Below are 22797 nucleotides of genomic sequence, written 5' to 3' on the forward strand. Positions count from 1 at the left end.
TGTGAGCTATGGTCCACATGATGCAGTGTCTCTTCTTCAGCGTGTCACTTGCTGGACCCACATGGGGCTGGCTGGACACGCCGGGCCAGCAGATGTGGACATAAGCATGCACTGCTTCATTCATGTCATTTTGTGACTTGATGTCTATGACCATGGGTCATATACAGAGGAACAGAAGGATCATACTTGTACTGTCTGCTCGATAAGAGGGATTAAATATTAGAAATTACGTTTTTTTTCTTTTTTAAATGGTGTGTAGCTTTACTCCACAGCAGTGGCACAATGTGGTGTCATATGCGCCAGCAGCTCACACTGTGTTTGTGCACAGAACAGTCGCAGCTGTATCGTGAGTCTCTCCTGACACTAGGTGGAATGTTTCGCAGTTCCCCATTTTGTTTGCAGATTTTCTACCGGTTTCTGCTTCTTTCGCCTAACACAGTGTTATTTGAAGGGGCCTTAAAGTCAAGCCCCTGCTTCTCACTGGGCCAACCCACCCTCACCCGATAATACCAAGCCACCCAGTGCATACTGGTCCCATAGCTGTGTCCAGCCCTGAGATGGGCTGTGCAGGGACCAGCCAACTTTCTGCAACACCAAGTCAGTGACAGTAGTGGTCTTCATCTAGCCGTCCTCTCCCCCTCAGAGGAACTACATCAACAGGTCAGACTTTGGCAGCTTGATGCACTACCCTTCCAATTCACTAAGGAAGCAACTCACTCAGGACAGGATAAAGCAGCACAATTGGAGCAAAAGAGCAGAGTCGTAGTGGATGGTGTGCCTCATTATGCTGTCCTACAACCCCTGGCAAAAATTATGGAATCACCGGCCTCAGAGGATGTTCATTCAGTTGTTTAATTTTGTAGAAAAAAAAAAAGCAGATCACAGACATGACAAAACTAGTCATTTCAAATGGCAACTTTCTGGCTTTAACACTAAGAAATCAAGAAAAAAAGATTGTGGCAGTCAGTAACGGTTACTTTTTTAGACCAAGCAGAGGAAAAAATTATGGAATCACCCTGTAAATTTTCATCCCCCAAATTAACACCTGCATCAAATCAGATCTGCTCATTGACATTGACCCTATGCCATGACATTGACCCTATGTGTCTTTTTGCAAGGAATGTTTTTGCAGTTTTTGCTCTATGGCAAGATGCATTATCATCTTGAAAAATGATACCCCCAAACATCCTTTCAATTGTCCAAAATATCAACAAACTTGTGCATTTATTGATGATGTAATGACAGCCATCTCCCCAGTGCCTTTACCTGACATGCAGCCCCATATCATCAATAACTGTGGAAATTTACATGTTCTCTTCAGGCAGTCATCTTTATAAATCTCATTGGAAAGGCACCAAACAAAAGTTCCAGCATCATCACCTTGCCCAATGCAGATTCGAGATTCATCACTGAATATGACTTTCATCCAGTCATCCACAGTCCACAATTGCTTTTCCTTAACCCATTGTAACCTTGTTTTTTTTCTGTTTAGGTGTTAATGATGCCTTTCGTTTAGCTTTTCTGTATGTAAATCCCATTTCCTTTAGGCGGTTTCTTACAGTTCGGTCACAGATGTTGACTCCAGTTTCCTCCCATTCGTTCCTCATTTGTTTTGTTGTACATTTTTCGATTTTTGAGACATATTGCTTTAAGTTTTCTGTCTTGACGCTTTGTCTTCCTTGGTCTACCAGTATGTTTGCCTTTAACAACCTTCCCATGTTTGTATTTGGTCCAGAGTTTAGACACAGCTGACTGTGAACAACCAACATCTTTTGCAACATTGCGTGATGATTTACTTTCTTTTAAGAGTTTGATAATCCTCTCCTTTGTTTCAATTGACATCTCATGTTGGAGCCATGATTCATGTCAGTCCACTTGGTGCAACAGCTCTCCAAAGGTGTGTTCACTCCTTTTTAGATGCAGACTAACGAGCAGATCTGATATGATGCAGGTGTTAGTTTTGGGGATGAAAATTTACAGGGTGATTCTATAATTTTTTCCTCAGAATTGAGTGATTCCATATTTTTTCCTCTGCTTGATCTAAAAAAGTAACCGTTACTGACTGCCACAATCTTTTTTTCTTGATTTCTTATAGTGTTTCTTAAAGCCAGAAAGTTGCCATTTGAAATGACTTTAGTTTTGTGTCATGTCTGTGATCTGCTTTTTTTCTACAAAATTAAACAACTGAAAGAACATCCTCCGAGGCCGGTGATTCCATAATTTTTGCCAGGGGTTGTACTTCTATGTGAGAAAAATACACCATGTTTCCATGTTCCAGCCTGTTTCCAAAATGGAGGGAATTATTTTTTCTGCAAAATTCCGTACACAGCACCCCATAATAACTGGAAAAAAAAGTTTTGCAAGTTTATTTAAAAAAAAAAAAAAATAAAAAAAAATCACAAGGATAATCTTGGGCACTTATACTGCTTTTCGCTATTTTCCAGTTTTGAGTGATCTGAAGTTTTTTTTTTTTTTTTTACATATTCAAACAGTATTATGTTTACTTACACAATTGTGTTTCCATTTAATAATAAAAAGTCTAAGAAATCACATATACATAAGTATTCAGAGACAAATATTGAATTCTTTGGTGTAAATACCAGGAGTCATGTTTGCACCATCCCTACAGTGAAGCATGGTGGTGGCAGCATCAATCTGTGGGGATGTTTTTCAGTGGCAGGAACTGGGAGACTAATCAGGATTGAGGGAAAGATGAATGCAGCAATGTACAGAGACATCCTGTAATGAGTCAACACCAAATCAAACACTGGAGGAAGACAGAGCTCTAAAAGAGGAAGAAACCAGGAACTCAACCAGCAAGTGCAAACAGGAACCTTCGAGTCAGAACAATAGTCCCCGCTTCTGGAAATCAGCTTGTTTCACCTGGAACATGGGTCACCTGCCAGTGTTGGTTATGGAGTTGGCCAGTTTTTTTTTTTTTTTTTAAACACCATCATTGTCTTTTGACCTATGGATCGAAGAAGTGGCAAAGACTGCTCACTTTCATTTCTGTAAAGGCAGGGATTAGACTAAACCAGTCTATGTTGGATGCTGGTTCATTTGTGTCTTGTAGAACTGAGAACTAACATTTTACTGTTTTGGGGGAAGAAAAAAAAGTAAGAAGTCTGTAGATCATTCACATAACTGCTCAAATCTAGACTACAATGTGATTCTATTACCCAAAACTTCTTTGGGGAAGCCACATCTTTTGACTTGATACCATCTCATTTATAGTTTAAGTCTTGTTCTGTGCTACTCAGACAAATATTACATTACCTCTTTACATAAACTAATCTGATGGGAACTGGGCTGAACTTACCTTTTAATGACACTCAGTTACTGTCCTGTTGACGAACACTTTCTCAAACATCAGAAGTGTCTAATATCACAGACTACTTCAACACCCAGCTAACTGACATCAAGCACAAATAAATTTTAGGACAGGTTGTACAGTAGCTCTCCAATGAATGATTACTAATAGACCAGGGGGGCAGCTGGGCCTCAGGGGGACCACATCTTGACTATCTCATGAATCTATTGTGGGGGTGCACAGAGGCACAGTTAGGAATACACTCACTGTCCATTACTTATCAATCAATCAATTTTTTTTTATATAGCGCCAAATCACAACAAACAGTTGCCCCAAGGCGCTTTATATTGTAAGGCAAGGCCATACAATAATTATGTAAAACCCCAACAGTCAAAACGACCCCCTGTGAGCAAGCACTTGGCTACAGTGGGAAGGAAAAACTCCCTTTTAACAGGAAGAAACCTCCAGCAGAACCAGGCTCAGGGAGGGGCAGTCTTCTGCTGGGACTGGTTGGGGCTGAGGGAGAGAACCAGGAAAAAGACATGCTGTGGAGGGGAGCAGAGATCGATCACTAATGATTAAATGCAGAGTGGTGAATACAGAGCAAAAAGAGAAAGAAACAGTGCATCATGGGAACTCCCCAGCAGTCTACGTCTATAGCAGCATAACTAAGGGATGGTTCAGGGTCACCTGATCCAGCCCTAACTATAAGCTTTAGCAAAAAGGAAAGTTTTAAGCCTAATCTTAAAAGTAGAGAGGGTGTCTGTCTCCCTGATCTGAATCTGTAATGCCATCCAGAGTAAGGATCTGGTTAGACACCATGTTTCTAAGATTTGTGGGGCCAAGTACAATAACTTCAGTTTTATCTGAGTTTAAAAGCAGGAAATTAGAGGTCATCCATGTCTTTATGTCTGTAAGACAATCCTGCAGTTTAGCTAATTGGTGTGTGTCCTCTGGCTTCATGGATAGATAAAGCTGGGTATCATCTGCGTAACAATGAAAATTTAAGCAATACCGTCTAATAATACTGCCTAAGGGAAGCATGTATAAAGTGAATAAAATTGGTCCTAGCACAGAACCTTGTGGAACTCCATAATTAACTTTAGTCTGTGAAGAAGATTCCCCATTTACATGAACAAATTGTAATCTATTAGACAAATATGATTCAAACCACCGCAGCGCAGTGCCTTTAATACCTATGGCATGCTCTAATCTCTAATAAAATTTTATGGTCAACAGTATCAAAAGCAGCACTGAGGTCTAACAGAACAAGCACAGAGATGAGTCCACTGTCCGAGGCCATAAGAAGATCATTTGTAACCTTCACTAATGCTGTTTCTGTACTATGATGAATTCTAAAACCTGACAAACTCTTCAAATAGACCATTCCTCTGCAGATGATCAGTTAGCTGTTTTACAACTACCCTTTCAAGAATTTTTGAGAGAAAAGGAACAAATTATGGACACAAATTAGATACACATTTTTGCAGTTGTGCACTGTGGTCCAAACAATGTAATAATAATAATAATAACAGTCAGTAAAGTGATAGTGGCTTTAATGTTGATCCAGCCCCGGGTGAACGGCTGCAGTGTTTGGACTCACCCATAATGGCGACCTGGTACAGCGACTTGTACTTTTGCCGTGGCTGTGTACCCGGCACAAAGTCCCCCAGTCCAATGGTACACAGCGAGATGAAACAGAAGTAGATCCCGTCGAAGAATGACCACGGCAATTCCACCTTACTGAATACTGCAGCCGGTACAACGAAGAAGAACAACACGACCAAAACCAGGAGCAAGAAAAAGTGGAGAGCAGTGGCTCGCCGAGACTCCATCCCCAAACGCTCCAGGACTCTGACCGGAGCAACAACCAGAGGGCTCATGAGCCGCTGGACACAGGCAGTCAGCACCAGCATGGTGAAGGGGACGCCTATCAAGGCGTAGACGATGGCAAAAGCTTTACCTGTTTCGGACAGAGGAGTTGCGTACCCATAACCTGCAGAAAGAGGAGGACAGGAAAGTTGGAAGAGCACACACACCACAGACAGGGCAAATAAAGTAGCACATTCACACATTCTTGTGTAGACCACCTACAATGTGGTAGGTGGTCTACACAAGACCACCTACAAGACTTAAAGTCCAATTTGACATTCTAAGATTTATTAATTCCTCAGAATAAAATGCAAGACCTCTGAGAAACCCCAACAGCTAGTACACAACCAGAGTAACAACGACAGCATGAACTGGACAAAGTATTACTGACGACCCCAATTTAGCATATTCCAGCCCAGGTATGAGTGCATGTGGTTGTTTACTTGGGGGGGGGGGGGGGTCAAATCCAGTCTAGCTTCTGATCAAAGCTTGAAATTGTACCTGAAGTAATTAATATGAAAACAGATTTGTTATTTCACTGGATGTTTGATTTTGTGCATGTGACAACTCCCTGAATGTCATTTGCATTGCAGAGTGTGACTGAACACATGGAAATGAAAGCTATATGAAGAGAGTTAAATTATAATCCATTATCATCACTTACTGAGGCATTGCTGGGCCAGTAGCATAGATTTACATTTACACTACCTGTCCATACCCGCCCGCTGTGCATAAAGTGATGACGTCATACCATGCGCAACCCATAATGTTTTCTGATTGGGTCAGCAGACTGTATCACGAACATTTCCATCAGTGTTTTGGGCAATTCCAGCAAAAAGGTAACATGGCAGGTGAAATTTCAAAATGTAAATATCAGATCAAATACCACTTTGTTATGTCCTTTGGGTACCCAAGTATGAGAAACACGAGGATTTCTACCAGTTCAGCCGACCTTAAGTTTTTGGCTGCACATCTCATTTTTGCCCCAACAAAACAGCAAGTTTCAAGCCCAAAATAGTTTTTCTTCCTCCTTGTATTACACAAGTCCTGAGCTTAATACAGAATTTATAACTATTTTCTGTTAGTATTCTTATTGGAGTATTGAGAACAAGAAATTAATTTCAAAAGTAAGCCTTGTGTTTTTTAGCCTGGGCGACGGAAATGAGGTAGTCCTTCTAGGTAACGTGAGTAACAAAAAATGAACTTCTCTAGTTTGACAATGCTGGTAGATATGACAGCCAGATTCCTGCATTCATCTCTTCCACCCTGAATTACTATATTCATGAAACAAAATCAGAAAAATCCCTCATAGCCTTTGGGCAGAAGTGTTTCAAAATCTGTAACGTGAGTAACGTGTAGTGTAACGTGAGTAACACTCACTTCATCACTGAACCAGTAAGTTACTAAGTCAGCCAACTAGTTATTGTTTAACATACAGGTGGCAGCCAAATAGCTATTGTTTTAACTTTGAGACATAGGTGGCAGGTTGTTTTCCCACAATGCAATAGGTGATACATGTCATTTCCTGTATGGTGGGAGAAATTGAATCTGTGTCATGTCATAAATTTCAATCCAGCAACAAACAAACATAGTAGATAAGCTTGAATCTTCGACTGGACTGGGTTTTTTGATGCAAGGATGTTGCGCTTCTAATCGCAGAAGCTTCCTCAGCTAAAATTCTTGCTCTGGTAGTCTGACTTCTGTCTTGACCCTTGTAGAGAAGAACAAACAGAAGCCACAAAAGCTGGAGTTTTAAACCTAACCAGACCCCTCCTACTGAGAGGCAGACTGCTATTGGCTAGTGACCAGTGGTGGGCACAGATAACCAAAAAATTAACTTCGATAACAGATAATCAGATACCTGAAAAGTTATCTTCGATAAAGATAAAACAATAAACCACCCAAAAATGTATCGGAAGTTACAGATAACCAATAACATAAATTCTAATATTATCTCTGGCACATTTACAACTACTAGCAAAACAAATTTAATAGCTTCTAATAATATTAAAAATAACAGACCCAAACAATAAGACCATACTTTTTTCTTTCAACAGTTTGCCCCTGCTGGAAGCTCTACAGCGCTCCGAGCACAGACAGAGGCACCCTGAGATCCAAAACAATGAGACCACACTTTCTTTCAACATTTGGCCCCTGCTGGAAGCTCATGTTTATTACAACCTCCCAGCACAGAGGCACTCAGAGCAGGCGTAAAGCCAGCCTTGTGTCAATTATAAAGGTCCGGTCATGCGGAGGTCTTGAAAAATAAAGTCATATTGACTTATGGTTTTGATTTATAAATAACATTAATACCGATAAAATAACTCCATTAATGTCAATTCTGTCATTTGTACAAAGTTAAAATATAACATATCTTTTAATGTTGAATAATGCACTAATTCTGGGGTTTTGTAACAAAGAGGTCGCAAAGGATTCTGGGTAAAGGTGCCTGCTAAACACCGATTGGTTCAGTCATTCATTATGTAAACCAACACGTTAATGTGATGTCTGTTGGTGTTTGTGCTTTTGTAAAATATTCCATTTTTTTATTTGTAAAAACAAGCATTTTTACGGAGCTCTGGAAGAGTCATCGCAAATTTTTTGCATGTTTTTTTTGCATTTTTTGCATTCTCTCTTTACAACATTCATCTGATGTTGTAAAACATACTTTACACTGTGAGATGATTTTTCATGCAGGAATTTTTTGGACCAAGTTTCAGGTTAATCGTGCGTCCTGCATCGTGTAGTGTTCATGGAGTATCAAGCTGCAGTCAACATCTGGTGACCACCTCCTGATCGCTGATCGTATGGTTGAATGAGAATCAAACCTGTGATATATTGTGGTCGGCCGTTGTGAGGTTATCCTGCTGCTGAAAGCAGCAAGCAGCATCCAACCGTTCGCACTGTACAAAGCAAATATTTGATTTGACAATCATCTTTCTTTCTTTAATATTTATTTCATTCATTTAAAAGAAAAGAGAAATAAAGCATCACAATCACCAGAATGAAAAGGAGCAGAGAGAAGAACAAGTCTTATATCTGACATAACCGGGGTCAAAATAAATAGAACACTGCCATCTACTGGTCCCCAGACACTGCCATGAACACTACTGGCCAGTAAATGCTAGATGGCAGTAGAGGCTTTCAAAACAAATTCTAGATAATCCCCGTCTGTTCACATTTACAATGCGTGGAATTTAACAAACGCAATAAAAAAAACAAAAAAAAAAAAAACACGTCTATAAACGCAGAGAATATATACAAGAGAGTTTTAGGCACTAGAGTTTAATGCTGTTGTCCTTGGAGCCTGAACAGAGTGTCTGAAATTCATTTGTCCTGTCGTGACGTACTGAGATTACATCATCCTACCCATAATGCACTGCACTGCGGGGCAGAGCATCTGCTCACAAAACCTTAAAAATTAACATTACTTGAAACTAAAACATATCTGATATTTTTACTTTATACAACTTCAGGCATGACAGTAATTTTAAATAACTTGTCCAAAATTAGTTTGGTTAAAATTTGAACCATAAGTTAAAGATGTATGCCTCTGGATGACTTGGGTCATATTGCCAGCATATCAGTATGGTGTTAAAGGAAATGGGGTTTTTTTCTCTTTTTGGGGCTGTTTTTCCTTTGTCTGCAGAGGATTGAGATGCTTTTATACAAGCAGTTCTGTTTGCAAAGGTTATAACTGTGCATCTGGTACAAAACTTAAAAGGTGGGTGCTGAACTAATTTTAAAAATGCTTGTCGCTGTTCAGCTTTGTTTATTTTGTTTATCGGTTTAAAAGTTATCGGACAAAAATTCATCGGAAGATAATTAGTCTGATAATGAAAACATTATCTTCCGATAATTATGTTATAGATAGGATTATCAGAACTGTGCCCACCACTGCTAGTGAATAAACAATTGCTTTAATTAGCACCTATTGTGCTCTAGTTAGTACCCTCCTAATGACAGGGCAGCTGTCCCTCCTAACGATGGGACTGACACCTCTCCTGACGACTCATCTGACGGCTCTCCAGATGACATGAATGACTCATTACCATGAACAAAAGACTGAAACTGCTTTGACCTGAGTACCCCATTGTAAACAGGGGACAAAGCGTGTCTCAGACCCCCCCCCCCCCCGGTTAAGGCTGGGTTTCAACTGTTTCACATACAATGCCTCCTTCACCCCTCTCTCAAACCATTTCTTCTCTCTGGCTAAGATTTTAACTTCCTTGTCCTCAAACGCGTGGTTAGTGTCTTTAAGGTGGAGATGAACTGCAGATTGAGGTCCACTGGTGCACTCTCTGCGGTGCTGGTATAGCCTTTTGTGTAACAGCTGCTTAGTCTCACCTATGTAGTGTTCGTTACAGTTTTCATGACATCTGATACACTACATTGCTCTGTTTGTAACTAGGGATCCTGTCCATAGGGTGAACTAATTTCTGTCTCAAGGTGTTAACAGGTTTAAAGTAAACTGGGATTTTGTGGTGTGTGAAGATCCTCTGTAGTTTTTCCCCTACTCCTGCTAAATAAGGGAGTAGGGGAAAATCCCAAAATCCCTTTTCAATTGATGAAGACGTTGTGAAAGAGATACGAAGGAGTATCAGGAACTCAGAAAGATACGCCACTGAACTTTCTTGTACAGGACTATTGACGTATTTCCATGGTTGATGGACTAGATTGATCAATGACTGTGGGGTGGTGTTGGGGGGAGGGCTAGTCAAAAGTTTTCAGAGTTACTAATTGCTTACTTGGCAGTCTTCACTTCAAAAACTTAAGGTTTTAATGCACTGCAGTGTTCTTGGTGAACATGTAATGCAACGCGAGTAACACGATTTTTATTCTTTTAATGTCTAAAGACAAATGTTAGTCTGTTTCAATTTGTTTGTTCTTTTGAAGAGGTTATTAATAAAGTTTTAAACTGTAACAGATCATTTTGCTCTGTCCTCTGTAGTTTAACAAGAAGGTGAAAGCAAACTTAAGTTAAAAAAAGCCATGTGATTTTTGCATAACGTGAGTAACGGTGACAAAATGTGCCCAGCAAGGATAATGAAGAAAGCTCTTTCTCATGTTGTGCTATGTGGATGTAAAGACTGGTGTTTAGTTTTCACCATGAAAAAAAAAAATACAAATGTTCAGCCCAATCAAGAGAGAGAGACACCTTTATTCAAGCATCTGTTTTAAATGTAACGCGAGTAACACTGGAATTGCCCTTGTCAATTATGAAAACCTATTCCAACAAATAATGCAGAAACATACTAGCTGTTTGAAACTGTCATTATGTAATCCAGGGGTGGCCAAGTTCGGTCCTCGAGAGCCACATTCCTGACGCTCTTAGTTGTCTCCCTGCTCCAACACACCTGAATCCAATGAAAGGCTCATTAAAATCTGCTAACGAGTCTTTCATTGGATTCAGGTGTGTTGGAGCAGGGAGACAACTAAGTGTCAGGAATGTGGCTCTAAAGGACCAAACTTGGCCACCCCTGATGTAGTCTGTCCAGCAGAGGGAGGTTTTCAATGCTGCCAATCATTGCTGGGAGCACATCACACCTTTTACAGAGTTACATTAGCTACGATGGAGGTTGCCATCCCGCCAGCTAGGTGGAGCCAAAATAGATGAGAAGTCACCTATATGCAAAGGCAGTGTATGTTTGTTACATTTATTTAAAATGGTGTAAACAAACACCATTTTAAATAAATGTAACAATCAAGCCTATATTACATCTTTGCCATAAGGGTTTGAGGAACAATTTTAGAAATCTACCATTTTTGTGCATCAGAGTTTTTACTCCATTAGTTGTAACATTTTCAATGTGGGGTTTTTACTTTTTGTTTTGCAAGTCTGCTTTTACACTCCTGTCCAGTTGGTGGCAGTAATGCATTAAGGGGTTAAAAAAAAGTGTCAACTTGCACTGACTACTTCTGCAGCAATACCAAGATACTGAAGCTATGCAAGATCAGTCACTCTGGTCAAACAGTGACTTACACACTGGATGAAAAATGCCATACTGGAAAGCAAACTGCTTAGTCGGTGTAAGCAGCCTTTTTTCTGGTTCCCTCAACACAAGGAATATAAATTTTAAAAAGTGCAGAGCCACCTTGGATCTGCTGTGGAGACCCCATGTGAAACAAGGGAACAGGCTGTTACAAAGTTACTGCTGAATAAATTAGAGAACACACCCCTGAAGCGCTGCTGGATGTCACTACATCACAGAGGCTGGTCCAGCATGTAGATGTGTGCTGCACATGGATCGCAAACCAGAGGACAAAGGAATCATAACAGGATATTGAAGAGAGGACACCAGATCCTGCAGGGGCATCCTTCTGCATGTTTGAGTGCTGTATGTGTGTTATTTTATCTTCATCTTACTGGGTACAGTTGGGGGAATGTTCAGAGTCTATTCACATGGACAATAAGAGCTGAACACTATGCAAATGACATCCTTTCAGCTGCAAGTGGTCAATTCAGTGAGATAAACTGCAAAACTGTCACTCCTTCACATGTTTGGCCACTAATAGCACCCAGTGACAGTACTGCAAGAACAGTTCCATGCCTTGAAGAAAACTTTCAATGCTGAGGAGTTGTTTGAGTGAGGAAACATGTCAACCTTCATACCAGGCCAAACCCTGCTCAAATGCAGCACAGTCTGTAAACTGGGCAAATCTTCTGCTCACTGCAGATCTGAGTAGGTTGTAGCACCAGGAAGTGGTGGGCAGAGGCCAGACAGGGACCCATCTTGCTTTCCAGAGTCCGCAAGAAGAAGAGAAAGGATCTCATTGTTTCTGAACTCAAGGATGGCAGAAGAACACAGGGTCAAGGCAGTGGCAACAGGGTCGTTTGACAGCACAGGAGGGGGTTGGGAGTTGGGCAGAAACGTGGAAACTGCCACAGAACCAACTCAGTTTCCTCATCAGGGCAACCAACGATATCCTACCCTGTCCCAAACCCTCCAACGGTGGCTGTGGATAGAACAGACCTGTGACCTCTGCAGAACCATTAATGGCTCCCCACATCATATTCTGGCAGGATACAGGACCTCACTAAACCAGGGACTGTTCAGATGGCAACATGATCAAGTGCTCCAGAAACTGGCAGAGGTGGTGAAGAAAGGCAAGCAGTGAGCCAGGGGGTTGACAGTTTATCGTTTGCTTAGTTTTTGTAATGTTAGCATTTAGTTTGACTTTGTTCAACCAGCTGAATGTTTTCACACAGTTTTTGTGTAGAGATGCAGCTCCTCTGCGGTGGACCTGGTGTGTGCGGTGTGGGGCTTCTGCTGCTGCATGATGTGGCAAGTGCTGCCGCAGCGCTGGCCGTCCAGGAAGAATTTCTCAGCTTCCTCCGCCAGGGCACACCAGTCTGTGACTGGGGTGTTCCAGCGCTGCGTGCACCAGAGGAAAGAGGTGCAGCATTCTGTGCATGAACTCTGAAGAGCCTGGTGGCCCTATCAGTTCAATGGTTTTGAGGAAGTGATCACTGCGTATTTGTTTGCAGTGGGGGGGGGGGGGGGGGGGGGGGGGCGCGCTTTGCAGGAGCACGATGCGCCTCATTTGTTTCTGTGTAGCTGCCGACGGCCGATATGAACGTTGATTGTTGTGCATTTGTTTACAGCTGGGGGGCAATCAGCCTAGTTTGTTTCTGTGGAGCCATTTCGTGTCCTCTGCTGTGATCTCAGAGAACTGCACCTCTGTTTGTACAAACCAGGGAGCAGTTTACAAAAGTGTGACTGAGCCATCAAGTATGGAAAAAGTTCCAGCAGCGGACATTCGAGTGTGAACAGCTTTGATCCACAGACATGAAAACCCAGTGTTCGAGTTGTTTGAGTTAGGGATGGGACTGATCTGAGCCCAGATTGGTATTGGGTTCTGATATGAACCTACGAGGTCTGTCAAAGTAACGGCCCTTTTTATTTTTTTTCAAAAACTATATGGATTTCATTCATATGTTTTTACGTCAGACATGCTTGAACCCTCGTGCGCATGCGCAAGTTTTTCCACGCCTGTCCATTATGTCATTCGCCTGTGAGCACGCCTTGGGAAGGAGTGGTCCCGCCCCCTCGTCGGATTTTCATTGTCTGGAAATGGCGGAATGAGAAGGACTTTTTTTTCCCCATCAGAATTTTTTCAGAAGCTGTTAGAGACTGGCACCTGGAAACCATTCGAAAAATTTATCTGGATTTCGGTGAAAATTTTACTGGCTTCACAGAGAATAAGGACTGTTACTACAGCTTTAAGGACCCCTTTAAAGGACACTCGGTGCGCCGCGCGCCGAGCTGCGATGACGCGGCACAAGCCACTGGACCATTTCTAAACGGATGGCTCTGTGGATACGAGACCGTCGTGTGCTCTCTCTGGTTATCACAAGAGCTGGACATCAGCCATTTTCCAGCAGATTTCACTTTTAACAAGAGATTTTGTCATAGAAAGCTGCGCGCGGAGGCTTCGCGCATCACGACCGATTCGCTTTGGAAGCGAGACAATGGAACACCTCCATTTCGGCATGTCAGACGACACGTTTGGACATGTCCAGCTCTCCACAATTTCTGATACTTACTGGACTGGTAAGCATTGAAAGCCGAGAGACATGTCCAAACGTGTCGTCTGACATGCCGAAATGGAGGTGTTCCATTGTCTCGCTTCCAAAGCGAATCGGTCGTGATGCGCGAAGCCTCCGCGCGCAGCTTTCCATGACAAAATCTTGTTAAAAGTGAAATCTGCCGGAAAATGGCTGATGTCCAGCTCTTGTGATAACCAGAGAGAGCACACGACGGTCTCGTATCCGCAGAGCCATCCGTTTAGAAATGGTCCAGTGGCTTGTGCCGCGTCATCGCAGCTCGGAGCACGGTGCGCCGAGCGTCCTTAAAGCTGTAGTAACAGTCATTCTCTGTGAAGCCCGTAAAATTTTCACCGAAAGCCAGATAAATTTTTCGAATGGTTTCCAGGTGCCAGTTTCTAACAGCTTCTGGAAAAACAGTCCTTTTCATTCCGCCATTTCCAGACAATGAAAATCCGACGAGGGGGGCGGGACCACTCCTTCCCAAGGTGTGCTCACAGGCGAATGACATAACCGACAGGCGTGGAAAAACTCACGCATGCGCACAAGGGTTCAAGCATGTCTGATGTAAAAACATATGAATGAAATCCATATAGTTAAAAAATAAAAAAGGACCGTTACGGGGTCTGTCAAAGTATTTCACATATTGGAAAATACTGATCAATCAGCATCATTTTGTGATACTAGAGAAGAGCCACTGTGAATCCTCTGAACTCTGCGATCTGATGTTCCCAGCCCTGACAAGGAAGCAGTGTGTCCCACTTGTACATCTTCAAACCTGAGTGCCGTTTGCTTTACTGTTTTGAGAATGGCGTGTGCATTTTTACGACGCAAAAAACACAAAAAGGCAGAGTGTGGCAAGGTCTACGCTAGGGTGGCCCTTATTTTTGAAGCATTGAAAACTCTTGCTCTGACCCTCTCAAATGTTTCCAAATAATAAAAGAAAAATTCTGGTAAAATATGAGGGCATTTTAACAGGTTGCTCAGTGTCCACCTAATTAGTGCTATAATGCTGCTATATAGACACAATAGTCACACTATACATACAATATTTGAAAAGTGCCATTTGTCTCTTCAGTGTTCATCTCTCATGTAGGGCATTGTAGGCCTGCTTTTTTGATGATATCTACTACATATATTGGGTCTTGACTCAAACACAGAGAATGAATACAAAGACATCTAAACGTCAAAGGACATACCTGCCATCACCTGAAGCAGATATTACGGGTGCAAAGTTGCCTTCTAAGAAGCAGGTTTTAGGATACTTTCTCTACTGCCATAGTGAAAACAAATGTCCAGTAAGAGAATCTGCAACTAATACTGTTGAGAAAGTAGAGACATTTTGGAAGAAAGCAAGAATTCCTGTTCGGCACAAACAAGACATGATTAAAAAAGTAGAAAATCTTTACCACACTTGGAAGGCTTTAAAGAAGAATGCATATAGAATGAATGAATGAATGAATGAATGAATGAAAACTGTTTATTTCGAACATTTGATACAACAACAATTACAAGATAGATCAGTAAAGACAACAACAAAAAAGCTCCTACTGTGTACCCAACATGTCCGAAAAGGGGTAGGGTGAAGCATCAGCTTATTTATCCCTACCCCTTCTTCCCCACAACCAGTAATACCCTTTGCCACATACACACATAAACTCCTACACACCTAAACCGATATCAATACATATATATATACATATATATACACACACATACATATACACATCAACATACACATATATACACATATACATATATACACGTATATATACACAAACATAAATATACACCTACACATACCTACTTACATACAAAATACTATACATTTACAAGCCGAAGCAAACAACAAAAACACCCTAACCCTCATTACCCTTCCTCCTCCCTATACCCAGAAAAAACCATATTTTTGTACCGCTGTTTGAACTGGTTCATGCTTGGACATTGCTTGAGCCCCACTCCCAATCTGTTCCACATCCTCACCCCACAGACAGAAATACAGAAACCTTTTAATGTTGTTCGTGCCCACTGATGCTTTAAATTAAATTTCCCCCTCAGACTGTAATCCCCTGATCTGTTAAAAAACATATTTTTAATATTTGCTGGAAGTAAATTGTTTATTGCTTTATACACAATTTGTACTGTTTGAAAATGAACCAAGTCTGTGAATTTTAATAATTTGGATTGTAAAAATAGTGGATTTGTATGATCTCTATAGCCAGTATTATGAATAATTCTTATAGCTCTTTTCTGCATTACTGATAGTGATTGTGTTGTACCTTTATAAGTATTACCCCATACCTCTGCACAGTACTGTAAATATGGTAAAACCAGTGAGCAGTAAAGAATGCGGAGTGAGTTGTGGTCCAGAATATGTTTCGCTTTGTTTAGAACTGAAATGCTTCTTGACAGTTTACTTTGTATATGTTTTATATGAGTCTTCCAGTTTATCTTATCATCTATTATCACCCCCAGAAACTTATTTTCATGTACCCTTTCAATATCTACCCCCTCGACTTGTAACTGAACCTGTATGTCTGTATTACAATAGCCAAATAACATGTATTTTGTTTTACTTAAGTTTAATGATAATTTATTTCTGTCAAACCATATTTTCAATTTTCCCATTTCTATACTGATCCTCCTCAATAACTCCTGCAAATCCCCCCCTGAACAAAAAATGCTTGTGTCATCTGCAAATAATACTAATTTTAATATTTTGGAAACATTGACAATATCATTTATATAAATTAGAAACAGTTTTGGACCCAATACTGACCCCTGTGGGACGCCACAAGCATTGTCCAAGCATGATGATGTATATTCCCCCAACTTCACAAACTGTTTTCTGTTACTTAAGTAGCTTCTCACCCAGTGCAACACCAACCCCCTAATCCCATACTGTTCAAGTTTACTGATTAATATGTCATGATTGATTGTATCAAAAGCCTTTTTAAGGTCTATAAATATTCCAACTGAATGTAATTTGTGGTCTATGGCGTTTGTAATCTCCTCAACTGATTCTATTAATGCAAGTGATGTTGAACTATGTGCTCTGAATCCATATTGACTATCAGTAAGTAATTTATGTTTATTTATGAATTTGTCTAATCTATTATTGAATAACTTTTCTAATAATTTGGAAAATTGTGGAAGCAAAGAAACAGGTCTATAATTTGTGAAGTGGTGTCTATCCCCAGTCTTATACAGCGGCACAACCTTAGCTATTTTCATTTGATTGGGAAATTTACCGGTTTGAAATGATAAGTTACAGATGTATGTTAATGGTTCTACAATCCATTCAATGACCTGTTTTACCACCACCATATCAATTTCATTTAAATCGGTAGATGTTTTATATTTACAATTATTCACAATGTCTATAATTTCATTTCCATCCACTGCTGTGAGGAACATTGAACAGGGATTTCTTTCTATGAGATTATTATCCCAATCCTCAGGTTGGGAATCGGGAATTTTTTCTGCCAAGCTTGGTCCAATATTTACAAAAAAATTATTAAAACCGTTGACTACCTCATCCTTATTTTCCTTCTTGACATTATTATCAATGAAATACTGAGGGTAACTCTGTTTTTTATTACCATTTTTGATAATGCTATTTAATATATCCCATATTCCTTTAATATTGTTTTTGTTATTATATAATATGTTACTATAATATTCCTTCCTACATACCCGTATAATATTAGTTAATCTATTTTTGTATTTCTTATATCTATTTTCTGCCTCTTTAGTCTTTAGTTTTATGAATTCTCTATACAGTGTATTTTTCTTATTACATGCATTTCGTAACCCTTTCGTCATCCATGGTCGAGCTTGGATTTTTTGTTTTCTGTAGTCTTGTTTAATTGGACAATTTTTATCATATAATGATGTAAATATTTGTAAAAAAGTTTCATATGCACTATCAACATCACTTTCACTGTATACCTTTTCCCAGTTTTGCTCCTGTAAATCCTTCTTTAGTGTGTTCATGTTTTCCTCTGTCCGCACTCGCCTGTATTTTATTTTCTCCTCTGGCTGATTCCGCCGATGGTTTCTATTATAAACGATGAAAACTGGTAGATGATCACTAATGTCATTGATTAATAATCCACTCACAGTGTTATTCTCAATATCATTGCTGAATATATTATCAATTAAGGTAGCACTATGGGATGTAATTCTGCTTGGCCTGGTGATTTTTGGATATAAACTCATACTGTACATTATACTGATAAATTCATCTGTTATTTTATGCTTATTTGGATTGAGCAGATCAATATTTAAGTCACCACAAATGAACACAGTTTTTTGATTAGTTTTTGAGAACATTTTTCCCATACAGTCAGTGAATGTTTCAATACTAGATCCTGGTGCTCTATATATACAGCTGACTAATACATTTTTGCTTTTTTCTTCACATATTTCAATAGTTATACATTCTAATAAGTTATCAATCACAGTTGTCATATTGTCTACTATTTTATAATCCATGTTCTTATCCACATACACAGCCACTCCTCCTCCACTCTTATTTTTTCTGTTTACACAATTAAATTCATATCCATCCAGTTCAAAATCCATTCCTTTATCTTCATTGATCCATGTTTCTGATATAGCAATTATGTTAAATATTTTTTTAAACTGACTTAAATATTCTTTAATGTTGTTAAAGTTTGCATATAGACTTCTGCTGTTGAAATGGATTATTGATAATTTGTTATCCGTTTTAATGATCCGATTAAACTGTTCATCTGTATAATAGCAACAACTGTCATTGATATTTGCGAAGAAATTATTGTCCGGGTCTATATCGTGCTCCAAGTCCAGTACATTGTGGTCTGTAGAAGCTGAAAATGAGATAGCATTCACTGAAGATTTTTTTGATGAACATCCCTGAAGATAAAGACTTTTTGATTGCCCAAAGAGAAAAGGGACGTAGAGGTTGCATGACTTCACTGGACAAGGTGTTGGAGAAAAAAAAGAATATGCAAAGAGAGAAACTGGATAGAGAGAAGAGGAAGTCTAAAGCAGCTGAAAATTTAAAAAGAATGACTGAAACAGTGAGCCTGGATATAGCACCACATCTCAGTCTGGCACAGAATCAGAAACTGAGCAGACAGAACCAGTGAACCAAAAGCTAAAAGGGGTCATAAGCAGTTCGTCTCTTCTGAACTTGCAGTGTGTCTTGACCGAACAGGTTTGTCGGACAGGAAAGCTATGATGGTTGTGACTGAAACTGCAAAAAGCCTGGGGTGCAACCTTGAAGACTATGCTTTAAATCGTAGCACAATATAGAGAAAACAAATCCGCAAGGATGAAGCAGCCCGTATCCAGGACAGCTTTGACCCAGATGTTCCACTAGTTGTTCTCTGGGATGGCAAACTTCTAGAAGACCTCACAGGAGCTGAAAAGGTAGATCGATTGCCAGGCTTGGTGACAGTAATTGGTGTCTCAGTTGCTGGCTGTTCCAAAACTTGCGAACAGTAGTGGAAAGGCTCAAGCTGAAGCTGTTATCGATACACTAAAATCCTGGAACATAGAGCAGCAAGTTTGTGGCATGTGTTTTGACAAGTTCTAACACAGGGCGGAGAAATGGGGCCTGTGTTCTGGTAGAGCATCTCCAGGCAGACAGCTACTGCATCTTGCATGTCGCCATCATATAATGGAGTTGATAGCAGCTGCAGCATTCACTACATGCTTTTGGCCAAGTTCTGCTCTAGAAGTTGCAATATTTAAGCAATTCAAAGCACACTGGAGTGACATTGACAAAACTTCCTATCAAGATGCAACCACTGATCCTTACACTGCAGAATGTGTTAAAGAATTCAAAAAGGACAGAGACATTCATTAAAGAACAACAGCAACTGTTTCATGCGAGGGATGACTACAAGGAGCTATTACAGTTGGTGTTAGTCTACATCGGAGCAACTGCCACACGGTCACAGATTTCTTGCACCTGGTGCAGTTCATCATGCAAGATGGATGGCCAAGGTCCTGTACACCTTCAAAATCTGGTTGTTTCGAGCACAGTTTCAGCTTACAAAACAAGAAGAAAAAGCTCTTCGTGACCTCTGTCTCTTCTTCTCAAAGCTGTATATAAGGGCATGTTTCACCTGCCCTGATGCTGTTAGTGCACCGAGACATGACCTCTCCTTTCTCCAAGCACTGCTAAACTATGGAGATAAACAAACCCATTTCTGACTCCACATCCAAGAAGCTGTCAAAGCATCTCTGGTATGTCAGAGCATCTAGTTGGGTTAGCACTATTTGACATGGAGGTACCAAATGACACAAAGGCCCTAATAGTTGCTGCCATGAATGAAGTTCAGAGTGACAACACTAATAATCATCAAGCAGTTGTTGATCTCCACTGTTCCTAACATGTGCCTTCAAGACTTCACAACCAAAAGCACAGTCAAACTTCTAGAAGCCTTGAACATTTCAAAAAGTTCCTTAGTAGTCCACCATCTACATGGCAAGAAAGGGACGACTTCCAGGATGGCACCAGAAAAGCTTCTGCTCTTTCGGTTGTGAATGATCATGCAGAAAGAGCAGTAGCCTTGGTGCAAGATTTCAACAAAAAAAAGAACGAAGAGCAGCTGCAGTATCTGCTTCAAGTGGTAGCTGATCGGAAGCAATATCCAAATGCTTTGAAGACTTGAACTTTGCTATAAGTGCACATTACATGGTCTATTAGAAAAGTAACCGACCTTTATTTTTTCAAAAACTATATGGATTTGAATCACGTGCGATTACGTCAGACAAGCTTGAACCCTCGTGGGCATGCGTGAGTTTTTTCACGCAGGTCGATTGTGTCATTCGCCTATGGGCAGGCTTTGAGTGAGGAGTGGTCCACCCCTCCCGTCTATTTTTTCATTGTTTAGGAATGGCTCAGACTGCCACTTTGCTTGATCAAAATTTTTTCAGAAACTGTAAGGCACATCCAAGTGGACACCATTCGAGAAATTCAGCTGGTTTTCGGTGAAAATTTTAAGGGCTGATGAGAGATTATGGAGCGTTACTGTCGCTTTAAGGACAACCCACGGAGCCGAAGGGCGCGCCGCACTCCGAGCCGCCGTCGTCAGCCTGTTTGAGCTGAAAACTTCCTAAACAATGAAAAAAAAAAAAAAAATAGACGGGAGGGGTGGACCACTCCTCACTCAAAGCTTGCCCACAGGCGAATGACGCAACTGACAGGCGTGAAAAAAAAAAAAAAAAAAAAAAAAAAAAAAAAACCTCTTGCAAGCCCACGAGGGTTCAAGCTTGTATGATGTAATCGCACGTGATTCAAATCCATATAGTTTTTGAAAAAAATATGGTCGGATACTTTTCTAATAGACCTTGTATATATGAACAAAGTACATACATTTGACAAGTTTACCATTACTTGATGTATTAACAAACTAAATGTGATTTCTTACTTAGTAAATTAAAATAAAATATGATTCATAATTCTTGTGTCTATTGATTTTGAGCAACCTGTACAATTTGTTCAAATTAAAATATTTTTGTGGAATTATTTTCTAGGTAAATGGAAACTTTCTAGAGCAGGGGTATTCAACTCCAGTCCTCGAGGGCCGGTGTCCTGCAACTTTTAGATGTGTCCCTGGTCCAACACACCTGAATCAAATGGCTGAATTACCTGCTCAGTATGCAGTCAGGTTCTCCAGAGTGCTGCTAATGGCCTTATTAGTTGACTCAGGTGTGTTGAAGCACAGACGCATCTAAAAGTTGCAGGACACCGGCCCTCGAGGACAGGAGTTGAATACCCCTGTTCTAGAGGGTCAGTAACAATTCAAACTTTTAATTTTTCGTTATATAGTACGGGCCATCCTAGTCTACACAAGACAGAATGCATACATTAAAAGCAAATACACAGTTGCAAGCAAATCTACAAACAATGACTCGTGAAAAACCCTGAGTACGTGCACATTTTGGGTGTACAGACAGCAGTTAGAGCTTTGGTATTTGAGAAATATTTGACGTGTTTGCAGTGTGTATAATTTTGGTGGAGTATTTAGTGTGTGGTGTTTTATGAATGTTGAGCAAGCACTTCAGTTTTGTTTCCCTTTAACTCATTGAGTGCCAGCCATTTTCAAAGTTCAGAACATCCCAGTGCCAGGATTCTTCAGCATTTGACTTTTTTCAAGACCCATAGAAAATTGAGTTTTATGTCCATGTCAACAACAAACATACCACAAGAAAAGAAAAAAGAAAAGAAATTGGCTCGATGATGCGTCTTTGGCGCGGGGCGTTACTATCGGAAAAGACGCGTTTTAGAGTCAATGGCATCAAATGAGTTAATTAAAATTGTAGCAAGCCGGAGCACGCAGCAGGTCGTCAGAGTCTGAACTAGACAGTAAGGATTCTGATAAAGAAGGATGATCCCCCTTTCGTTCTGGGCAAGGAACCAAAGCAGGTGGATCCACTGACGTGCGCACAGATCTCCACAGTGGGTCGGATCACACACACTTCTATTTGTAGTTTCTCCAGGACTCGGGACTACAGAGCTCTGTCCCAGCACCAAGTCCTGAAACGCAGAGATGCAGACATGCACTGCTCCAGCAGTGGCTCCAGGCATGTTTCTTTTAAAGCGTTGAGATCAACGTTTGCTTCAGTTTCATTTTGTTCCTCTTTTCATCTCTTTTGGGCTCTTGATTCGCAGGCTATGCGGTGATGAAGCTTGTTCATCCACTTTTTCCTCAGTGATTTGTGACTTCCCCCCCTTCGTTCAGAAATCGTATGTTGTGTGACTGGGCCATGAGTACATACAACTGTCAGGGCTGTGAAATAAAAATTGTAAAATCCGAGGAAAATTCACAGGGGTCTGGGGGGCACAGCTCCCCAGGAGCTGGGGTCTAGGGCCTTGTGGGGCCCCAGAAACCAAATTAAATTTTCATCTACTGATACATTTTCAACATCTCCTGGAAGAACAAATCTCAAAATTAGTACATATTTAAATAATCCATTGACCCATCAATGATCATGTTGAAATAACAATACGATGTTGAAGTGGGACCTGGTATGATTTTCCTTTTAATTGTAAACCAAATTATGCATT

The 22797-nt window shown here is 40.4% G+C and overlaps 1 protein-coding gene across 1 annotated transcript in view; it reads right to left on the reverse strand.

The window, feature by feature from the left end:
• kcnk6 (potassium channel, subfamily K, member 6) overlaps positions 1-22797 on the reverse strand; it is a 66883-nt gene that overhangs the window by 19805 nt on the left and 24281 nt on the right. Inside the window, exon 2 of the mRNA XM_034168669.1 lies at positions 4914-5306. Coding sequence (XP_034024560.1) covers positions 4914-5306 — 393 coding nt within the window. The remainder of the gene's footprint in view (positions 1-4913; positions 5307-22797) is intronic.

Source organism: Thalassophryne amazonica, chromosome 4 (genome assembly GCF_902500255.1).
Source record: "Thalassophryne amazonica chromosome 4, fThaAma1.1, whole genome shotgun sequence".
Classification (NCBI taxonomy): domain Eukaryota; kingdom Metazoa; phylum Chordata; class Actinopteri; order Batrachoidiformes; family Batrachoididae; genus Thalassophryne; species Thalassophryne amazonica.